This window comes from Meleagris gallopavo, chromosome 1 (assembly GCF_905368555.1).
Source record: "Meleagris gallopavo chromosome 1, MGAL_WU_HG_1.1, whole genome shotgun sequence".
NCBI lineage: Eukaryota > Metazoa > Chordata > Aves > Galliformes > Phasianidae > Meleagris > Meleagris gallopavo.
Genome location: NC_139404.1, coordinates 177867513 through 177887280, shown reverse-complemented (window position 1 = coordinate 177887280; position 19768 = coordinate 177867513). Strand labels below are relative to the sequence as shown.

The 19768-nt window shown below is 37.4% G+C and overlaps 1 protein-coding gene across 1 annotated transcript in view; it reads left to right on the top strand.

The window, feature by feature from the left end:
• The window catches only part of DDX10 (DEAD-box helicase 10), a 166331-nt gene that overhangs the window by 6640 nt on the left and 139923 nt on the right, over positions 1-19768 (top strand). Inside the window, exons 3-9 of the mRNA XM_085216244.1 lie at positions 168-298; positions 1537-1695; positions 2139-2259; positions 3305-3494; positions 5618-5744; positions 7058-7220; positions 9163-9247. Of these exons, the coding sequence (XP_085072370.1) occupies positions 168-298; positions 1537-1695; positions 2139-2259; positions 3305-3494; positions 5618-5744; positions 7058-7220; positions 9163-9247 (976 nt within the window). The remainder of the gene's footprint in view (positions 1-167; positions 299-1536; positions 1696-2138; positions 2260-3304; positions 3495-5617; positions 5745-7057; positions 7221-9162; positions 9248-19768) is intronic.

Genomic DNA, 19768 nt, shown 5'->3' with positions numbered 1-19768 from the left:
TGAATGCATTATTTATTTCCATATGAATAAATTTTTGCCTTAAACAAACTTTTAAATGAGTATTGCCATGTACAGTGTTTTCTAAATGGAAAAAACATAGCTCTGAGTGAGACAAAAATGATTTTTTGTTTTTCTATTCCATTCCCTTCCTATCCTCCAAATACTAGGACTGCAGGAAGCTCAGTATCGCATGGTGACTGAGATACAGAGGCAAACCATAGGTTTGGCTTTACAAGGTAAAGATGTACTTGGAGCTGCCAAGACTGGATCGGGGAAAACCTTGGCTTTTATTGTACCGGTAAGTAATGGACATCATTTGCACTTAAGCCTAAGAAGTTACCTGGGAATAAAAAGATGTTAAATACTTACAGTTAATGATCTTGGGAGAAAGGTTGTAACTCAAGTGATGTAAGCATTCTTAGAAAGCCAAGGCAGACTAATATAAGGAAGCTGCCTGAGGTTCTAGGAAAGGTATATCTTTGTCCCTAGGATGCTTAGAAATCTCATTTTGATCCTTGTATCAGTGGGCCCTGTGTGAATTAGGAAGACCTTTGTTTTTCTTTAAGGAATATGTTTTCCTTGTGCAACTCTTGTTGTCACATTCTTCTCAAAACTGTGTATGGATTGAGAACTATGGATTAGGCTTCTTTGGATGTGTAGTTTTCATACAACTAAAATTTTAAGATTTGGCCCTTATCTGATAAACTGAAGCACAGCAGAGACTGTAGACTTCTTCTTGACTGTGTTTTTGGACTCCTTGGAAATCATTTCCAAGTCCAAGCAGGAAAACAATAAATCCTCCACTGGGAGTGGTACATTTGCTCTTTTACTCAAAACATTATATGCTGCATTTAATTCCTTCAAATTGAAAATATAATTGAGAAGTTTCTTTGTTTCTTTAAAACACACATATAAATGCATGCAAAACCCATCATCTTGTGATTGGAGGAAGGGAAAACAAAATGTGGTTTTGATAATGGAGGTTTTTTGATTTAAACACTATTTGGCATTTTTGCAACATCAAATTGCTTTGGAGTCTGTTCTGTCAGTGACTGTGGTAAAGTAGTATGCATTCTGAATACTCTCAAGCTGAGAAGAGTTATTCTTTATACTGTTTACTTTCATTACTAAAGAATAGGAAACAACGTAGTTGGCTTTGCAAGATAGTCTTGTGAGTTTGAGAAATGAAACAGAAGTGAGATTGCAGAAATCGTAGATTATAGAATGGCCTGGGTTGAAAAGGACCACAATGATCACCTAGTAAGTCTGAAACCTAAATTAACGTCACACTAATCATCTTCCTTCTAGTTGTACTTTCTGATTTTCACAGAACCTTATGACCAGGGAGCATTTATTTGACAAGTATCAGTACCATCAGAATTCATATATAATCAAACCATGTGAAATGCATGCAGATATTTCTTCATTATTTGAATTAGCAATGCTTTATTTTTTTCTGACACTTTTTATTGTTACATATTTTTCCTCTGAGTTTTTTATAATTTTTTATTTTATTTTATTTTATTTTTTTTTCAGGCTTTGGAACTCCTCTACCGCCTTCAGTGGACTTCAGCGGATGGATTGGGAGTTTTGATCATATCCCCCACCCGGGAGCTGGCCTTTCAGACTTTTAAGGTGCTGCGTAAAGTGGGAAAGAATCACGACTTCTCAGCTGGCCTTATCATTGGAGGAAAGGTGTGTGTCCTCTGTTGGAGCCTGCTGTGAGGGAGCATAAATAAGTGCTGTAATAAGGGTTAGTTTAGGAAGGAAACTCCGGAAAACAGAAGTCATGGAAGAAAGTAGTTAATTAGAAGCAATTAGAGACACACTAATTTTCCTGCCTAATTTTCCTCCACTATGTCTTTTAAAGCTCTTGTATATTTACCATCTTTACAGTTTATGTGACTGGGTCAAACTTTCTCCCAACCCTTCCTGTCCCATTAAATCAGATTGCTCTGAAAAACATTTGCACGAGCCACTGGTGTGAGCATGCTGATAAAATGTGGTGTACGTATAAAAAAAGGGAAACCTTGATTCTTTCTGTAAACTGTCAGTAGATTGAGCTGGGCTGAGGTCTCTGCTACTGGGCTTCTAGTATGAAAACAACCAGAGCTCAGCTGGTTTAACATATCTTTCAGGATCTGAAAGAAGAGTCTGAGAGAATCCACCACATAAATATGCTCATTTGTACTCCAGGACGGCTTCTACAGCACATGGATGAAACCTCTTATTTCTATGCATCTGATCTGCAAATGCTGAGTAAGTTGTTGAGTGCGTCACAAAACACAGAAATATTTTGTAGTAGTTCATAATTAAGAGGGGCACTTCCTTGGTTAAAAAGTTTATTCTGGTTTTTGTATGTAGATGAAAGAGCATTTAAGTTTGCACATGCACAAATTAAAATAGAAAACAGCACAATTCCTTTCTTTTATGTACTTGCTCTCAAAGCAGTTGCTAAGAGTTGCATTCCTTAGGATGATAATAACAAGTGGGTGAGTTAAGTAATGAACCAAAACCACGTGTGGTATCCCATATTACCCTTCAGGTATGTTTTAGCTACAAGATGGTCTTTCCTTCCTGCTCCTGGCTCTCGTTTTTCATGATACGATAATGAATATTTCTTATAATTAATTACAGCACTCTAGAAAACATACTTCTTTTTGAATTTTAAGCCAGATTAATGCTTCTTCCAACCTGAATACAAATTTCAGCTTAATGGGAGTGTTTGCTCGCCTCTAAGAACTGTGCATAATCTTTAGCATAGCCTTGAGGAACTTAGAAGCAATTAACAAGCTAATGAAGCTGATAAATTGCAAAACCAGGCTTGTTATACTCAGTGCTGTTCATGGCATTTAGACTAGATTTGCATTAAATGTAGGCTCTTTTCTTCAAGTTTTGTTTGTTTATTCCCTATGATGCAATGGCTGATTGAACTTAGGCACAGAAGAGCCTGTTTTTCTCTGTCTTTTATGCTACAGTACTGTTTTATATTGCATGCTTTTGTTGTACTTGTAGGGTGGGGAGTTGGTAATTTACAGGCTGTCTGCAAATTGCTGAACTTTTTATTTGGAATACTTAGCTTCCTATGCTTCAGCATGTGAAATGGAAGGCTGTGACTTACATTGCAGCTTTTTAAACCTATTTTATGGAGTACGTGAATATCTGTAGCAAATCCTGTCATATGGTAAATAACTAATCTCTGCAGTTTAAGTAGGCATGGATTTTTGTGCTTTACGGAGATAAAGTCTTTAATAACAAAAGGGAAGCTAAAAACGGGTTTTCTCAAATCTGTTTCTCAATTCAGTTCTTGATGAAGCTGATAGAATTCTCGACATGGGTTTTGCTGATACAATGAATGCAATCATAGAAAATTTGCCTAAGAAACGGCAGACCTTGCTTTTTTCTGCAACGCAAACAAAATCAGTGAAGGATCTTGCACGGTTGAGTTTAAAAGATCCGGAATACGTTTGGGTTCATGAGAAAGCCAAATTCAGGTATGTTGATGATTTATTTTTTGTGGGAAGGTTAAACAGATCGAGATCCTAGTCCACTTGCTTCACTGGCTGTCGTTTTCCTGAATCTGAAGTCATGTGTCCTTCTCCTTCCATCGTTGTTACCTTGCTGCGTGCCATCCTGAAAGCAAGGTGTTTCAGAAGAGAGGTTACTAGTTCTGGCTGATGTGCTACGGGGGCATTGAGCCTGCACTTTGTTTGTGGCTCCTCAGGCTCCTTTTCTGGCTGCGAGTTTATTTTCCTTGGCAATAAGCTCCAGATTGGACTACGTCCTGGATGAAGGGGTGTCATGGCTGCGGCAGGTGTCACTTCTGAATTGCTACTTGTTGTGTTCTTGGTCCTCTTCACGTATGTGTGTGCATACTAACTGTGTGGGAGCACCAGATTTGTTGAATGAATATGGTTCTTCAGTATGTTGTTAATGAACCTGACATTGCAAGAAAATGCTACTGTATTGGGAACATGCAGAATGACAGTCTTGTTTGCATGAGCAGTATTGGTGCCCAGCAGGAAGCGTCTGGCATATGTCTGTGTGCATCAAGACCTGTTGCTTCCAGAAGTACTGAGTTTACTGTGCACAATCAGGACTGCAGCCCTGTGCACACTCAAAATAAAATTGGCATGCTGTGCAATTTGGCTCTAACTGAAAAAAAGTACATGTTCTTTTTTTTGGCAGATAGATTTTGAAAAGGGGAAAAAAATGAAGAATTCTACTTAAAGCCCACAGAAAAACAAAATCTTATTCTCTTGGTGCCAAAAGGATTATGAACACGTGTGACTTTTTTACACCTGTCTTAAGGAGTAGATAAATGTTTCTGTACGTAAAATGAAGGTTGAGAAAGGTGGAGCACACTGATAAAAATGGCTTACCCCAGAGCAAATGAGAAATCATTGCCAAAATGAACAGTAGAAAGAGGTTGACTCCTGAGGCGGTGTTTTAATGAACTACTTGTCTAGATTCTCTTTATTGCTCTGCTGATGCCTTTGATAGTATTTTCTTTTCCTTCCAGTCAGTATATTAAATAAACACGATTGCTGGAAAAAAAATATAGCTACTCTCCTTGTGTCAGAGTTTGTAGAGGCTTAGCATGGAGTTTTCAGTTTGAGGACTGTCTATTTCACAAATGTTGTTTTTTGTGAAGTCTACTTAAAGTACACTTGAGATTTTGAAATATTGGGGGAAATACAGTTAGATAATAAACTGAATCAAAAAAAGGAAACTTTCATTTGTTTTAGAGTTTATGACTTTAGTGCATAGTATATTGTTGTTATAGGGACAATTTCCTCTGGAAGATCTACAGGGCAAAAATAATAAAATAAAATAATAAAAAAAATACTGTGATGTAATTCAAATTGAATAGTGGAATAAAAACTGGAGCAGCATCTTGTAATTTCATTCTTCTAAGTGGCACCTTCAATACAATAAAGTAAATTTAAATACCCTTGGTTTGTCCAGGGAAGAGCAGAGGGACTGTGAGATGAGCATTTAGATATATTTCTAGGGCAAAGATGCCTTTTTTTAAAAAGTAATTTTGCAAGTAACTGCAAGGTGACTTAAGATAATAGTTTGGTGCTTTACAAAGTCACTTTACATGTCAGGGTGTAATCAGTAAAAATACATCAGTGCTTTTTTTTGTCTGCAAGTTTAGACTGTGCTTTGACATTGCCTGAAGCACAAATGATGCTTTAATAGCACTAATAGGCAAAATTGCATTTTAAGTCAAGGTAATTTGAATGTCGCTGCTTAGAGAGGGAAAGAGTTGGTTGTGCTGCTAGTAGATGAATTTAGAAGTAATGCCAAAAGTTGCCTCCTGCCCTTCTTCTCTCCCCTGACATTTTCTCAGGAGTTCAATTCTTTTGATAGCAGCTTTCTAGTTGGTCTGCCAAAGACTTGTTTCTCAAAGCAGGACAACTTGCCAGCCTGACTTTCTTTTTTTCCTTTTTGTGGGTGCTGGTCAGACGCCTGATTTAAAAGTAAAGAAAAGACAGGCAGCTCTGTAGATTATATATACCTGTATTTTCCTCTCTTTTTTTTTTTTTTCTTCTTTGCTTTAATGTTACGATTACTGTGGTACCTAATTTTTTTTCTTCTCTTATTTTTTAAGTACCCCAGCAACTTTGGATCAGAACTATATTGTTTGTGAGCTTCAACACAAAATAAATGTGTTATACTCTTTCCTGAGAAGTCACTTGAAAAAGAAGAGCATTGTGTTTTTTGCAAGCTGTAAAGAGGTATGACTATTTTATTTCACTGTATTTTTCATTTTCTCTGTAGCATTCTGGGTTACCGAGTTGAATAGTTTGCAGCTGCTTTCTTTCAAAGATTTTAAAGGTTGTTATATAAGAAAGTTTAATTGTGAAATAGTATGGGAAAGAATCATAGAATCATCAAGGTTGGAAAAGACCTCTGGGATCAGCCAACCACCCACCATCACCATTTCTCCACTGAACTGTGTCCCTCAGTACAACATCTATCTATCATCGTCTCCAGGGATGGTGACGCCTCCACTTCCATGGGCAGCCCATTGCAGTACTTGACCAGTCTTTCACAGAAGAAATTCTTCCTAACATCCAACCTGAACCTTCCCTAGTGCAACTTGAGGCCATTCTCTCTCATTCTGTCGCTAGTTATGCTGGAGAAGAGGTTGACACCCACCTCATCACAACCTCCTTTCAGGCACTTGTAGAGAGTGATAAGGTCTCCTCTGAGCCTCCTCTTCTCCAGACTGAACAAACAGTTCTCTCAGCTACTCTTCGTTAGACTTGTGCTCAGTGTTTTTATTCTGGTTATCTAGGAAATAATCCTTCAGATGTCTGCTTATAGCACTGTCTTGGGACCATTCTATTGAAATTATTAGTATGTGGTTGTATGGCACAGGTTTTCATATAACTTCTGTGTTTATCTAATACTTTACTGTGTATTTTCCAAATATAATTGTGAAGTAAATATTCATCACTGTTTATCCAGTGTGAGAGGTTATAGTATTTTTGGTACTGTGGTTGGCTACTGAGTGCAGTGAAGTTGCAGGCTTACTTGTACAGAAGTTCTCTGTGTTGCAGTTGTTGCTGAACAGTTTCTGTAACTATCTTTAAAATTATTAGGTATGTTTACTATAAAGTAATGCTGTATATAACAGTAAACACTGCCTAGGAGAAGCCGTTGAAGCTGTCTTAAGCGCAAGCAGCAGATACTGTATTCTTTCAGCAATGTCTAAAAGCAGCTCTTCAGATGGATTTTTTGATACTTTGGTCCCTTGCATATGACATCACTATTTGTGTCCTACATCATTCTTGCTGCTACATGTTTCCGTTTCTATTGGGAAATGCCATCAGTAGGAACACCAGAGCTTTACCACAGTTTGTTTCCTGTTATTGTACCTGAGTGCATAGCATCGTTTCAGAATTGTGTGTCTTATCTCTTATGTGGAGGAAAGTGTTTTTTATTCAAAGTGCTAAGTTTATTGTGATGTACTGGATATTGTTTTTACTGTGTGACGTTAAATCTGTTTTTTGTTTTTTTTCTTCCCCCCTAATTTGTTGGATAGGTCCAGTATCTATTCAGAGTGTTTTGTAAGCTCCAACCTGGTCTTCCTGTACTGGCACTGCATGGCAAACAGCAACAGATGAAGAGGATGGAAGTCTACACATGTTTTGTTCGGAAGAAGGCGGCAGTACTTTTTGCTACAGATATTGCAGCACGTGGCCTGGGTATGTACCCACAGAAGTAGTCATTATTCACAAAGTTATGATTTTATGCCATTAAAACTCTGTCAGTGACAGTATGCTTTGACCACCTGATTTGTAAGAAATGAACTTGTAGTTTGCTTGGGAGTCAAAACATATGCTTCTTAAAGAATTCTGCTGTTTCTTTGCTGGAGATGCCAGCTTCATTTGCTCTTAGTTTTTGTCCCGGAAAGACCTAAATTGCCACTAGTCTTATTATGATGTTTATTAATAAAATAGTAAAAGCTATTTTTTTTTTTTCTCCAGTCTGTGGACAATGTGGTTTTCCCAGCTGGAAGGCAATCTGGTTTTTCCGGCCATGTTGTGTGACAAATATCCAGAACGAGAGAAGATGGAAATAGAGATGTATTGGCTTAAGCATGCCTTAAGGAAGGTTTCAGCAGCTTTAAATATTTTTGATATACCTGCATCCAGTGGGTTATTCCATAGGATATGGAAAATTACTAACCTACCAGTATGTGGAGAAGGAAACTTGAAGAAATACTGGTGAGGGGTCTGGAGCACAAGTCTTATGAGGAGAGGCTGGGGAGCTGGGATTGTTTACTCTGGAGAAGAGGAGGCTCAGGGAGACCTTATTGCACTCTACAACTTCCTGAAGGGAGGTTGTGGTGAGGAGGGGTTTGGCCTCTTCTCCCAGGCAACAAACAGGACCCGAGGAGATGGCCACAAGTTGTACCAGAGGAGATTTAGGTTAGACATAAGGAAGAACTTCTTCCTCTCAGAGAGTGGTCAGGCACTGGAATGGCTGCCCAGGGAGGTGGTGGAGTCGCCGTCCCTGGCAGTGTTCAGGAGGTGTCTGGATGAGGAGCTGTGAGATACGGTTTAGTGCTTGTGGTAGCAGTGGTAGTGGGAGGACAGTTGGACAAGATGATCTTGTAGGTCCTTTTCAACCTTGTCATTCTATGAGTAGCACTATAGTGCTGTTTCCTTAAAGAGGCAGAATAATAGATGCTGGGCAGGAATATTTTATAGGCCTGTTTTAGCTTGAGTTTCTTTTCTTTCATCATTATTTGCTTAATTATGATTTCTTTCTTTATATATTTTATAGATATTTGGACTTTATTTTTTTGTATTTGGCTCATTTTGTGTATGACATGAGAACCTTTTTAGGAGTTTACTATTTCTTCTTTCAAATAGGAAACTCATTGTCCAAAATCCAAGATTTTGTCAGTATGTTATGAGAGGAAGGTACTCAGAAAATAGAAAACAGAAGCCATTTGGCTTATCATACCTTCTGCACTGCTGACATCTGACTAGTGAGGAGCTAGTGTATGGTAGGTTAGGTTTTGAGAGTATGTATAACTGTCCTATGGCATAACTGCAGACTTGGTCAGGGAGTAATATTTACTGCATTACAAAGCATGCTGCTTCTGGATGAAGTGCAGCAGTTGGAAGATGCTCATATATATTATAATTCACATAGAGAGGTGACTCCTTTGGCAGGGTTGGTCTCCCCCTCAGTTTTGCTGAGAGCGTGTGTTATTTCTGTATGTGGATGGCTGAAGTAGTGCTGTGTCACCACAGCTAACTTCAACCCCAAAGAGTGTAGGTGAGAAGTGGGTTGGATCTTGTTATTTATTAATGTGGTGTTTTATCATCTATGTGACACAAAGCTTGTCTGCTCTTGTCAAGTGTGAAATTATGTTCCATTCAGTGCACTGTCATAATTTGGAAAATGAAGACACCATTAATTTTAGCTTTCTTTGATGAAGAGGATGACTGTTTATGATAATGCTAATACATGCAATTAATTTTATTTTTATTTTAGAGGTTGCACTCAGTGTCTATAAATTGGTTTAAATGATGGTTCCTACAGAAATTAATGCTCCAAAATATTGTGTTGCCCTTGATTAGGAGGGTTTTGAGTCAAGTGAGCTTAAATTTTGGCATCTTCTTTTCTTTGCAGATTTTCCAGCAGTGAACTGGGTCATTCAGTTTGATTGTCCAGAAGATGCAAACACATACATCCATCGAGTGGGAAGAACAGCCAGGTTCATATTCATTTCTCATTAATATTTTAATGTTTAAAATTAGATAGCTATCAGGACAGATAATTGGCTGGCTGCACACTTGCTTGAAAAAATCAGGACAAAAATTGGAATAAAAAGAAGGGCTGTCGTCACTAAAAGACACTTTTGATTATCTAGAAATAATGGTCTAATCTACTCTTTTGTTAGTGAGAGACTCCTTACAGCAAAAAGAAAGACCATGTCTAGTTGTGTAATCTGATCAGGGAAGATTAAGAGTGAAGAAGTAAGTGTCTTTTGTACTTGGCAGGATTACCTCACTAGCTGAGCTGAGCAAATTTGTGAGTGGAAATGCTTGTTTTGCCAATGCAGCTTATAGATAAATACAATTTAAAAGTGTGTGTGCTTTTTGTCATTGCAGACTTTTCAAAAGAATGGAGGTATTTTTTTCTTATTTAGATTTGAGGAGGAAGGAATTGAACAGTGTTATCTGTGGGTTAAATTTTCAATTTTATAAGTCACTAATAGAATTCTATTTGTAGGGCTAGTCTTAGTTAAAATATTTGTGGTTGAGTCCTTCTGAAGGAAGGGAGTTACTTAGAAATGCCTATGAGAACCTCGTCCTCGGTCTCTGAAGCGGGTTTTTAAAAGAAAGTGAAGTTATTACTGCATAATTTGGTAGATGAAAAAATTTACTCAGTTATCTGAAGGATGATGTGTGAGACCTGGCTTTATGTCTTGTACGTAACTGAACTTGTTTGTAATAGGCTTTTATCATCCGTGTTGCAATGCAAGTGGAAGTCAAACATAGTGACAGAACTGTTTCCTAGAGTAGGATTTAGTAGTGAGCACTAACAAATCTGTTTCTGGATCAGATTGCATTAAATTTTGTACTTCCAGAAAATTCCAGAATCTGGAATTTTTAACCAATACTTTTTAATCTGCTTGGTATCTTTTCTGCCCTACTCTTTCCTGTGCACTGTATTTCCCAGTCTAGTTTTTGTTGTAGAAGGGAGCAATGAATTTTTAAATGCTCTTGGACACATGTTATCTATGAGCAGAATCAGTGACTGTTAGGTGTAATTTGATAAAAAATATAGCTAATTCCATGGGTCCCAACTTAGTGAAAAAAGCTGTACACTTAAAGGTCTGTGAAATGGTATTTTTTGTTTGTTTTATTTATATTCTGTATGGCTTCCTATGAAAGCTTGTAATTCTGTCTATGGTATAATGTCAGGGTGGAAAGGAAAGCAGTGCATTTGGCGCTGTTTAATTGGAAGATTTTAAGAGTATCAGTAGTTCTAGAAGGCAGGAACTACTATGTAAAGACTACCACCACCCATTTTTCTCAAAGCTTTCAGTGAAGTACCACTGACTGGTCCTTACTCTTGCAGCTCTAAGGATAGCCAGACCTTACCTAAAGTGTGTGTACATCTGGGCAAATTATTTGGCTCAGGGCAGCCTGGTCTAGTGCTTAGTGACCCTGCCTGTGGCAGGGGGGTGGAAACTAGGTGATCATTGTGGTACTTTTCAACCCAGGCCATTCTATGATTTTATGATTTGAACTGGCAGAATTGAGTCTAATACTGAAAGCAAATTCCTTCTGTAGGGAAAGTTTTACAGGTATTTTCTGTCTTACAATCTTGTGCAAAGATCAGATAAGGTTCTGCCCTACACTGGGTTTTCATTTTGGACAAATGTTAGGCTTTCTTTCCGTGAAGTAAAGGAAACATGATGTAAAGATCACTGGATGAATCTGAAGTAAACTATTGAGGATGGAAGATGTCTACTAGCTTTAGGTAAATACTGTGCACTAAGTAAATAGTGCAATTTTGAACATAGGTAGTTGAGAATGTTTTCTTTGTAAACTCTGAATACTGAGTAGGAAACTTCACTTGTTTTCAGTAGCTGCAGTTAGGATGAGAGAAGCTCTTTTTTTTTTTTCTTTCTTCTAGAAATGTGATAAAAGTGAACTGAAGTTTAGTTGTCCTCATTAATGAAGTTAGATTTAATTACAAATTTTCATGGGTTACAAGAGTGTATAATTGCATGGAATGAAAGCTTAATTAAATATCTCAGCTAATTAGGAGAGAGTGTGAAGCTGTAATTAATATTGGGGTGCCAAATACTGTTTACTTCTGAAATCAAATTATTTTATAATACAAAAGTAAATACGAAAGTCAAGAAAGAAATTATTTTCGGAGGGGGGTTGAAAAATGTTTGACTAACTAACACTTGTGGATGTGTTCCCACATCTGTTTTTTGGCAATATTACTAAGCAATATCTAAAATGAAAGATAAAGATTGATTTTTTTTTTTTTTTTTTAATGGAAAAGACCACCATGTTCTGTAGGTAGCATTTCACTTGCATTGCGTTCTACCAAAGAGCTTAAATTGTGGCTTTAGTTTTTTTGATTTATGGTACAGTAAGATCAAGAAATTCTGAATATTGGCCAGTAATGCTTTTAGTTCATAGTAGAATTGGCTTATCTAGATTTTGATTCCTTTTAACTTGAAAAGTATGCTGCTATTGGAATAATTGAAGCTATTTCTTCCAGCTGCATCTTAAAGTATTTTTGTAAAGTCTTAACTAGTTCAGTTATAGAGTTTCTGAATGGCTGACAATATTGCAGCCATGCCCAAAAATATTTTTTGGTTGATTTTTGTCATACGGTCTCTTAGTAAAGTCTATTATTTAAAATATCACATCAAAGTATTTTCCTGTGGGTTTTAAGTTTCAAAAATTCTTAATAAATAAGAGATATTTGTAGCGATTATCTGCAAAACTGTTTTGATTCTTAACTGCAACTGATGGCTGCCTTTCCTGTAGTCTGTGAAGCCCAGAGTTGAAAATATTCTTTGATCACTTTTGTGAAATGAGTTGCAGTGCCACTAGGGGACAGCAGAAGATAATAGTATATGAAGCACACTGATAACCATTTTTTTTCCCCCAAATTGTTTTTCTAAATATAACTGTATATAAGTCCGATAGCATGAAAGTAGCATATGCAGGGAAGTTTTTCTTTCAGTCATGATTACACTGATGAGTTGAAAAGATGTTGAAATGTCTATTCTGTCTTTCCATTCATGCGTAAATATCTTGTATTTTGGCTGTATTCATCCTGGCATGTCTCAATAATCAAGTTACCTTCTTTCCTAGTATTGCGTTCTCCCCTCTATTTCTTTCTTTCAGAGGAGACTATAGAATCTGTTTCTTGAGTTTAATGATTCTTTCTGTTGGGAATCTTTTTTATAATGACATGAATGCTTGAATTTAAAACAGAATAAATCTTTGGCTTTACATTTTTTCTCTCTGCTATATCCAGAGCTTTATACGATCTGACCCAGGCTCTGATTTCTCACAGTTACGTTATTTAACTCAGGTAAGGGGATAGGTTTGTTAGGTGCTTGAATTGATTTAGGAAAGTCACTGTGGGGTTGTTAATGTTTTTTGTTCTTGTTAAGATGTAATATGTGGATGCAAATGGGCAGATATATTTTGTCTAGCCATACATATGCTGTTTGCCATATTTTGAAAATTGGAAGGTAAAAAGTCTCACTTCCCAAAGTGAGATACTCTATTACCTACTGCTGTGTGCTAACTGAAATTATGATCAAAGACAAGTAGTATGAGTGATGACTTAGAGCAGTAGCCTCTCTCATGCTGTGTGTATACTCAAGAATGCATGCCAGCCTCATGTTTGACAAGGGCAAGGTCCTGCCCCTGAGTCGAGACAATCCCAAGAAAAGATACAGACTGGGTGGAGAATGGCTTGAGAGCAGCCCTGAGGAGAAGAATTTGGGGATGTCAGTTAATGAAATACTCAACATGAGCTGTCAATGTGAGCTTGCAGCCCTGAAGGCCAACTGTGTCCTGGGTTGCATGGAGAGAAGTGTGACCAGCAGGCTGAGGGAGGTGATTCTGCCCCTCTGCTCTGCTCTTGTGAGATCCCACCTGGAGTATTGTGTCCAGTTCTGGAGCCCCCAACACGAGAAGGACACGGAGCTGTAGGAGTGGGTCCAGAAGAGGGCCATGAGGATGATCAGAGGGCTGGAGTACCTCCTTTACGGGGACAGGCTGAGAGAGCTGTGGGCTCTTCAGTCTGGAGAAGAGAAGGATCTGAGGAGACCTTATGGTGGCCTTCCAGTACCGGAAGGGGGCCTGCAGGATAGCTGGGGAGGGCCTTTTTATAAGGGTGGGCCGTGACATGACAAGGAAAATGGTTTTAAACTGGAAGAGGGTAGATTTAGACTAGATAATAGGATGAGATGCTTTACTGTGAGGATGGTGAGACACTGCAACAGGTTGTCCAGTGAGGTTGTGGATGCCCCCTCCCTGGAAGCATTCAAGGCTGGGCTGGATGGGGCTGTGAGAAAGCTGGTCTAGAGGGAGGTGTCCCTGTATATGGGAGGAGGGGTTTTGAAACAAGATGATCTTAAAAGTCCCTTCCAAACCAAACCCTGCTATTAATTCAGTTTATGATAACACCAGCAGAGTACAGCTGGTGAGCTACTGCCTTTTCTTGTCTATTGTTTTTTCTGACTGTCTTGAAAAGAGTGACAACTACACAGTATGGCTAAATGGAGGGGAATATGGCTCTGTGACACAAATAAAACCTAGCTGCATGGTTCTCAGAACTTGTTACTAGATACGAGGACTGCTCTGAAGGTGATTCCTCCAACTTTACTGTATTGACTAATGATATCTGAAGTGGATGCTGCTGGTATGGCAGTAGAGGTTGAACCTTCCCAACAATCCATTGCATTTTGTTGCTGTGGCAGAGGGACAGACTGACAAAATGGTGTCTGACATGGAAGTGCTTATGAAGCAAAGGCGTGGAATTGAATTACTCTGTGTGAAAAATGGTACCCATTGACATTCATCAATGCTTACTTACTGTTTATGGAGACTGAATAGAGGTTGTGAGCACAGTGTGGCAGTAAGGGGTGTATTTCAGCAGTGGTGACAGTGGCAGTGTGCTCACCTCTGCTGGTGCAGATTTTGATGAGTGCAGCATGCAGGCTCTTATTTATCACTGGTGAAAATGCACAGCTGGTGATGGTGACTGTGTTGAAAAATAGTGTTTTGTAGCTGAGAATTGACTCTCTCAAATAGTATTATTGTTCTCTTTGTTCCTGTTGTAGTTTCCATGGAAATAAATAGGAGACATATCTTTCAGAGTGACCTACATATAAATAGGTTACTGTCCAAGCAAGAAAAGGAAAAGGATATGAAATGATCAGAGAAAAAAAAACAAACAACAAAACAAACAACAGATGAACAAATCCCTAGGCAATCTCTAACTTCAGAGCTGTATTTACCAACAGTTTTTTGTAGCTGGGCTCAAGCCTGTGCAACAGAGAAATAGGAGTGACCAAAGCATTAGAAGAGAGCTAAAGCGAGGAGAAAGAGTGAAACCAGTTCACTTTTTGTTGTTGTGTGATTTTTTTTTTTTTTTTTTTTTTTTGCAACCCATGGAAAAGAGCTCTTCTCTCTGAAGCCAGAAACCATTGGGGGATGCAGTCTAATCTGCTGTTTACTCAGAAAACAGTCCTACACTGCTGTTTACTCAGCTGTATGGAGCAGGCAGACTTCCTGGTCAGCTGTGATTTTTCTTGATGGGCTGTGTTGGTAAGACCCTGTAGGTGGCAGAGCCCAGTTTTAGGAGTACTCAGAGTTCTCTCATTAATGCTCTTTTTAAAGAAAAATACTTATTCTGAAAAGAGACTCTTGATCATGCAGATAGGACAGAAATTCTGATATTAGTGTATTTGTTTACAGTGCTCTTTTCTCTCTTGAAAAAAATTGAATAACATTACCACAATAGGGAAGAAACTCATTGTATAAAAGATATGATGAACAGCTGATAAAACTCTTCTTGCTCTTGGGCTTGGAGAATAATTTTTTTTTTTGTTCTGAAGCTTCAAGATTTCACCAATCCTCTTTGTGAAAGAAGGCCCAGAAGGTAGCATAAAAAGTTTTACCTGAACTGAGCATAATATGAGAGACCTAAAGCTGTAATTTTGTTTTAGAAATGTTTTAAAATGGCACTTATATAATCAGATTTAATAGTTGAATTTTAAAACAAAGCTATGAATTACTGTGTTTCTGTGGAAGGCCTTGGGGGATAAATATGGATATTAATTCCTCTTTGTTGAAGAGTAGCATGTGGGTTAGCAATTTTATTCGTATGAATATCAGATTGAAATGGGCCTTCTCAGAATAAAACTGTTTTGACATTTTTTGTATTTTTTGCTAGATGTCTTATATTGTTGCTTTACATAAAAAGAGTGCAATGCAGATGAACACGTATGTTAGTGAAATGCTTTTCCCTTCACTGCTGCAGCTATTTTATCAAGGAACTGGGAATAATTTAAGAACAAATTATGTGGTAGAAATAGTAGAACTTGACTCATTTCACTTTTTTGTAGTCCTTATTATGTGAAGTATGATTGTTATGTTTTTGGCTAACCTACTGAAAATGCAGATTAGGAGTAGGCATGGTGATTTTCTCCAGATCAGTAAGGGTGCTAGTCTCCTCGCTGCCATGAATTTTACTGTTACTGTTCTTGGGTTTTGTTTGAGTTTGAAAAAAAAATACATATATATATTCTCAGAGCTAAATTATTTAATAAGTAAGATTAAACTCATAAATTTACTTAATGTCTTTGCAGATTTAGATTTCAATCGTCAAACGAATACCAGGCAGTTAAGTCTTGTATAAGTACTAATAAGATACTGCCTGGTTATAAAGCCCAGCCAGAGAATCTTTCTGACATCAGTCAAATTTAGAATTGCAGTTTGTTAATTTGATTCGAATGTTAAGCTTTTTTCTGAGTACCTAACCACAGGCTCAGAACCTATTTACAAACTTCTTTGGATTTCAAACCATACACATTAGTTTTCTCCCTGAGATGGCAAAGTGGTACAATGGAAATGTTACTGAAAACTACTTTGTATGCAATAATTTAGTTTCTTAAGTATGGATCATATATTGTTATTGTAAAACTGTAGTTATGCTTCACTTGGATCCTTATGAGATAGTATGCAGCAAAGTTTTAATTGCTAAACTTGTTTTTCTGGTTTTCTTTCTCTTCAAAAATTTTATGAGAATGTACCTCCTTGCAGGCATGTAGTTGTGCCTTCATCTGAAGGTTGGTTGAGAAGGAAATAAGATCCATTATTTAGGACTATGCAATATTGGCTAATTATAAGTAGGGAAATAATTAAAAATTACCAAGAGCACCATTTCTCTAGCAAAGAAACAGAAAGAATTGTGGAAGAAATACTGTTTCATTCTGTAAGCAAATAAAATCAAGAGGAAAGATTGTGTCATGATGGATAAACTACCTTAAACTTTTGCTAAAGATCATTTTGAGCTATCAGTTAGCATTAACTATGACAGAAGCAATAGCATGGTAACCACTCATTGACAAGAGAATGAGGAAAAACACTTTTTGGGGAGGGCAAATTGGCAATCAGTTGTTGCTAGTCTTAAACTGTCTTCTAACCTGCATTCAGTATATTAGTCCTACCCTCTGCTTTATAGTGCTAGTGATGATTTGTCTCTACTTCCATGCTTTTAAGTCAAGATAGAGTTGCAAAGAAGTTACTTGTCTTTTAATAAGTATTCACAGTCAGCAGGCTCTAATGAATAAATAGAGAGATGAACTAGAAGTACGTGAATATTTTTTTCAAAGTTTTTTTGCAAGAGAGATGCAATTTTTTTATAGAACTTGAATGGTGTGTGGTATACTAAGGGACTGTTAAAATCACAGTGCAGAGATTAATCCGTGAATTGTTTGGTTGATCACTTGAAAATATGATGACTAATATTGTCAATTAGTAAACAGCTGGGAAAATTGGTTTACTTTGGGGTAAACTTATTTTTTTCCAGTACAGTTTAGGGGTGTACTTAGCAAATAATAAATCGTCAAATGAATTCATCTTTTAAGACAGTTGTTTGGTTTTTGTGATATCATGAAGACTGCAGTCAGCAGGATGGGGATAAATTCTAGTTATGTTCTACTCTATAGAAGTAATCCTTGTGCTGAAGAGTTGCTGTAGCTGAGGCCAGCTCTTTGCTGCTTTGTCAGCTGTATCTCAAAGATAGCTTTTCGATGCATCCTCTCATTCGGTGATTATCTTTAGGATCATAATTTTCTCATTAGTACATTAACAAGTTGTTCTTTTCCAGGAACGAGATAACTCTGCCCAAGGAAGACTTCTTTTGATAGGCCTGCATTTTTTTTTTTTTTTTTTTTTTGGTAACTCAACACCTATGTGAGACAAAACTGATACAAACCTTTCTAGATTGTACATAAGATTGCTTGTTTTTCAGCTTACTCAATTCTGTAATTATTCCATTTTCATGTTTGACTCTAAAGATCAGCATTAATATTAGACCATCTGTTTTAGTTTATTAAATTGCACTCCCAATATAATGGGCAAAGACTATTCCTTAAGTGTATTTGAAATATTGGCATTTGAGAGTGGATATTCCCAAAACAGGTAAGGATTACACCGCAGTGATAGTTACTGCAAGTCTTTAAGTCTCTCTAAATCTTTGAAGTCATCTTTGAAGAATATTTTAATTTTCCTTTTTTTTTTGGTTCTTTTTCTCAGTAGTTGTCAAAAGATGAAATAGTATAGGTTTGGAAACCTCTATTCTTATCCTCTTTTCATGTGATGATACTACAGCAAAGTAAAGAAACAATTTTCTCTATATAAAGGCTATACAGAACTTAGTGTTAAACATTGAAATTACCATTGTCCATAGATTCAGATTAAATGTATGTTTTCTTTTTCTGAATTATGTAAATGTACCTTAAGAGTTACATCTCCTGAGCTTGTGCTTCCTAAAAGGATAACTGACGCAGCATATAAAATTTTTAGCGCTAACAACACAAGGTCCTTAATTCACACCATTCAGGGGTCAGCTTGAAAGTTCTTGTGATCCTGCTTGATGTTTTGAGAATGACCTCAGGGATACTGAAGAAAAGGTATAAAAGAAAAATCGAGATAGATCATTTCCTGGTATGTATCCTTCTAGAGTTTGGGTCGGTGGCTTTCAGAGAGGGTATCTGCTTTCATTGTCCTGTGACGGGAATTTCTTACATGATTTATATGGCACTGGTGTTGGATAGTGTGTTGCATGCTGAATGTAAGAAATATATTTAAGCAGAAATAGAAGAATGCTAAGTCAGGCGCTCAAAGGTAGGAAATGCTGGAAACAAGGAACTGTACAAACCACTTCTTTCCATTCGCTATATTTTAAGTATTCTACAAAGACTGTCCTACCTAGGTGTCTGCATATGGTAACATTGAGACTTCTTGTTGCCTTGATGAAAGTGTTCTTCGTTTATCAAGAGATTAGACAGGTATTCTTTCCAGATGTCTGGTCATTCTCATAGATCTTTTGTGATTCCTTTCTTGTCATAGCATCTATTTTGATGGAACTAGAAAAAGGGTGTGTATTGCTCTGTATTCTGAATTGATGACATTATTATTGGTAGTGATATCATGGCTGTCTTTCTATCTAATACAAGCTTTGGGTAAATAAAAGCAACTATTTTTCTTATATTTTTAACAGTGCCTAAAGTTCTTTGTGATGAATAATTAGCTGGCTTGGAATTGTGATTATCAACTTCTACTATAAAATGCAAAGTATTCTGAGGTTCAGTAGCTTTCCAGGAATCTGTTGCTTGTTTAGACAGAGGCAGCATCTGATTTGTGCCTGGACTGTTGAAATATTGTCTGGAATTTGGTTGGGTTAAAATAAATGGAGCTATCTTACAAAGTGGACTTGATCTAGACACGCAAGTCATTCCCAGCCCTAATTACTTATTGTATAAAGGACCCAAGAGTTCACGGGAAGCTTTGTCAGTAGTAGGTTATGGTTAGCTATGTTATTGGTGAATCACAGAATGGCCTGGGTTGGAAGGGACCTCAAGGATCAGGAATGTCCAGTCTTGCTGCCGCAGCAGGGCCACCAACCTCCACAGTTAATCAGGCTGCCAGGGCCCCATCCAACCTGGCCTTGAACATCTACAGGGATGGGGCATCCACAACCTCTCTGGGCAGCCTGTGCCAGCACCTCACCACTGTCACAATAAAGAACTTCCCCCAGACATCCAACCTAAATCTTCCCTCCTTCAACTTAAAAGCATTTCCCCTTATCCTGCTGTTATCTACCCTTTCAAAGAGTAGAAATGTAAAGCCAGTAGTTTTCCTTAAACCAAATGTACTTGTTGCTTTGAACTTTTTTTTGGAAAAGACTGCAAGCAGATAATTCTACATTAATTTTTTTAAGTCTATTCAAAGAGTTAAAATCATTTAAGAATGTATACATATTATACAGTATCTCTACCTTATCCTTGACACCAAAAAAGTGTTATTTTGGTGACAAAGTCCAAATGTCTTAGTGTTTATTTTGTTATTCTTGGTATCCTTTGGTATTCTTACCAATCAAAAGAAACAAAAAAAGCCCCATGAATTTTTACTGTGTCAGCATGTGGCCTTATCTTGTGTCAGTTTGATTTCCA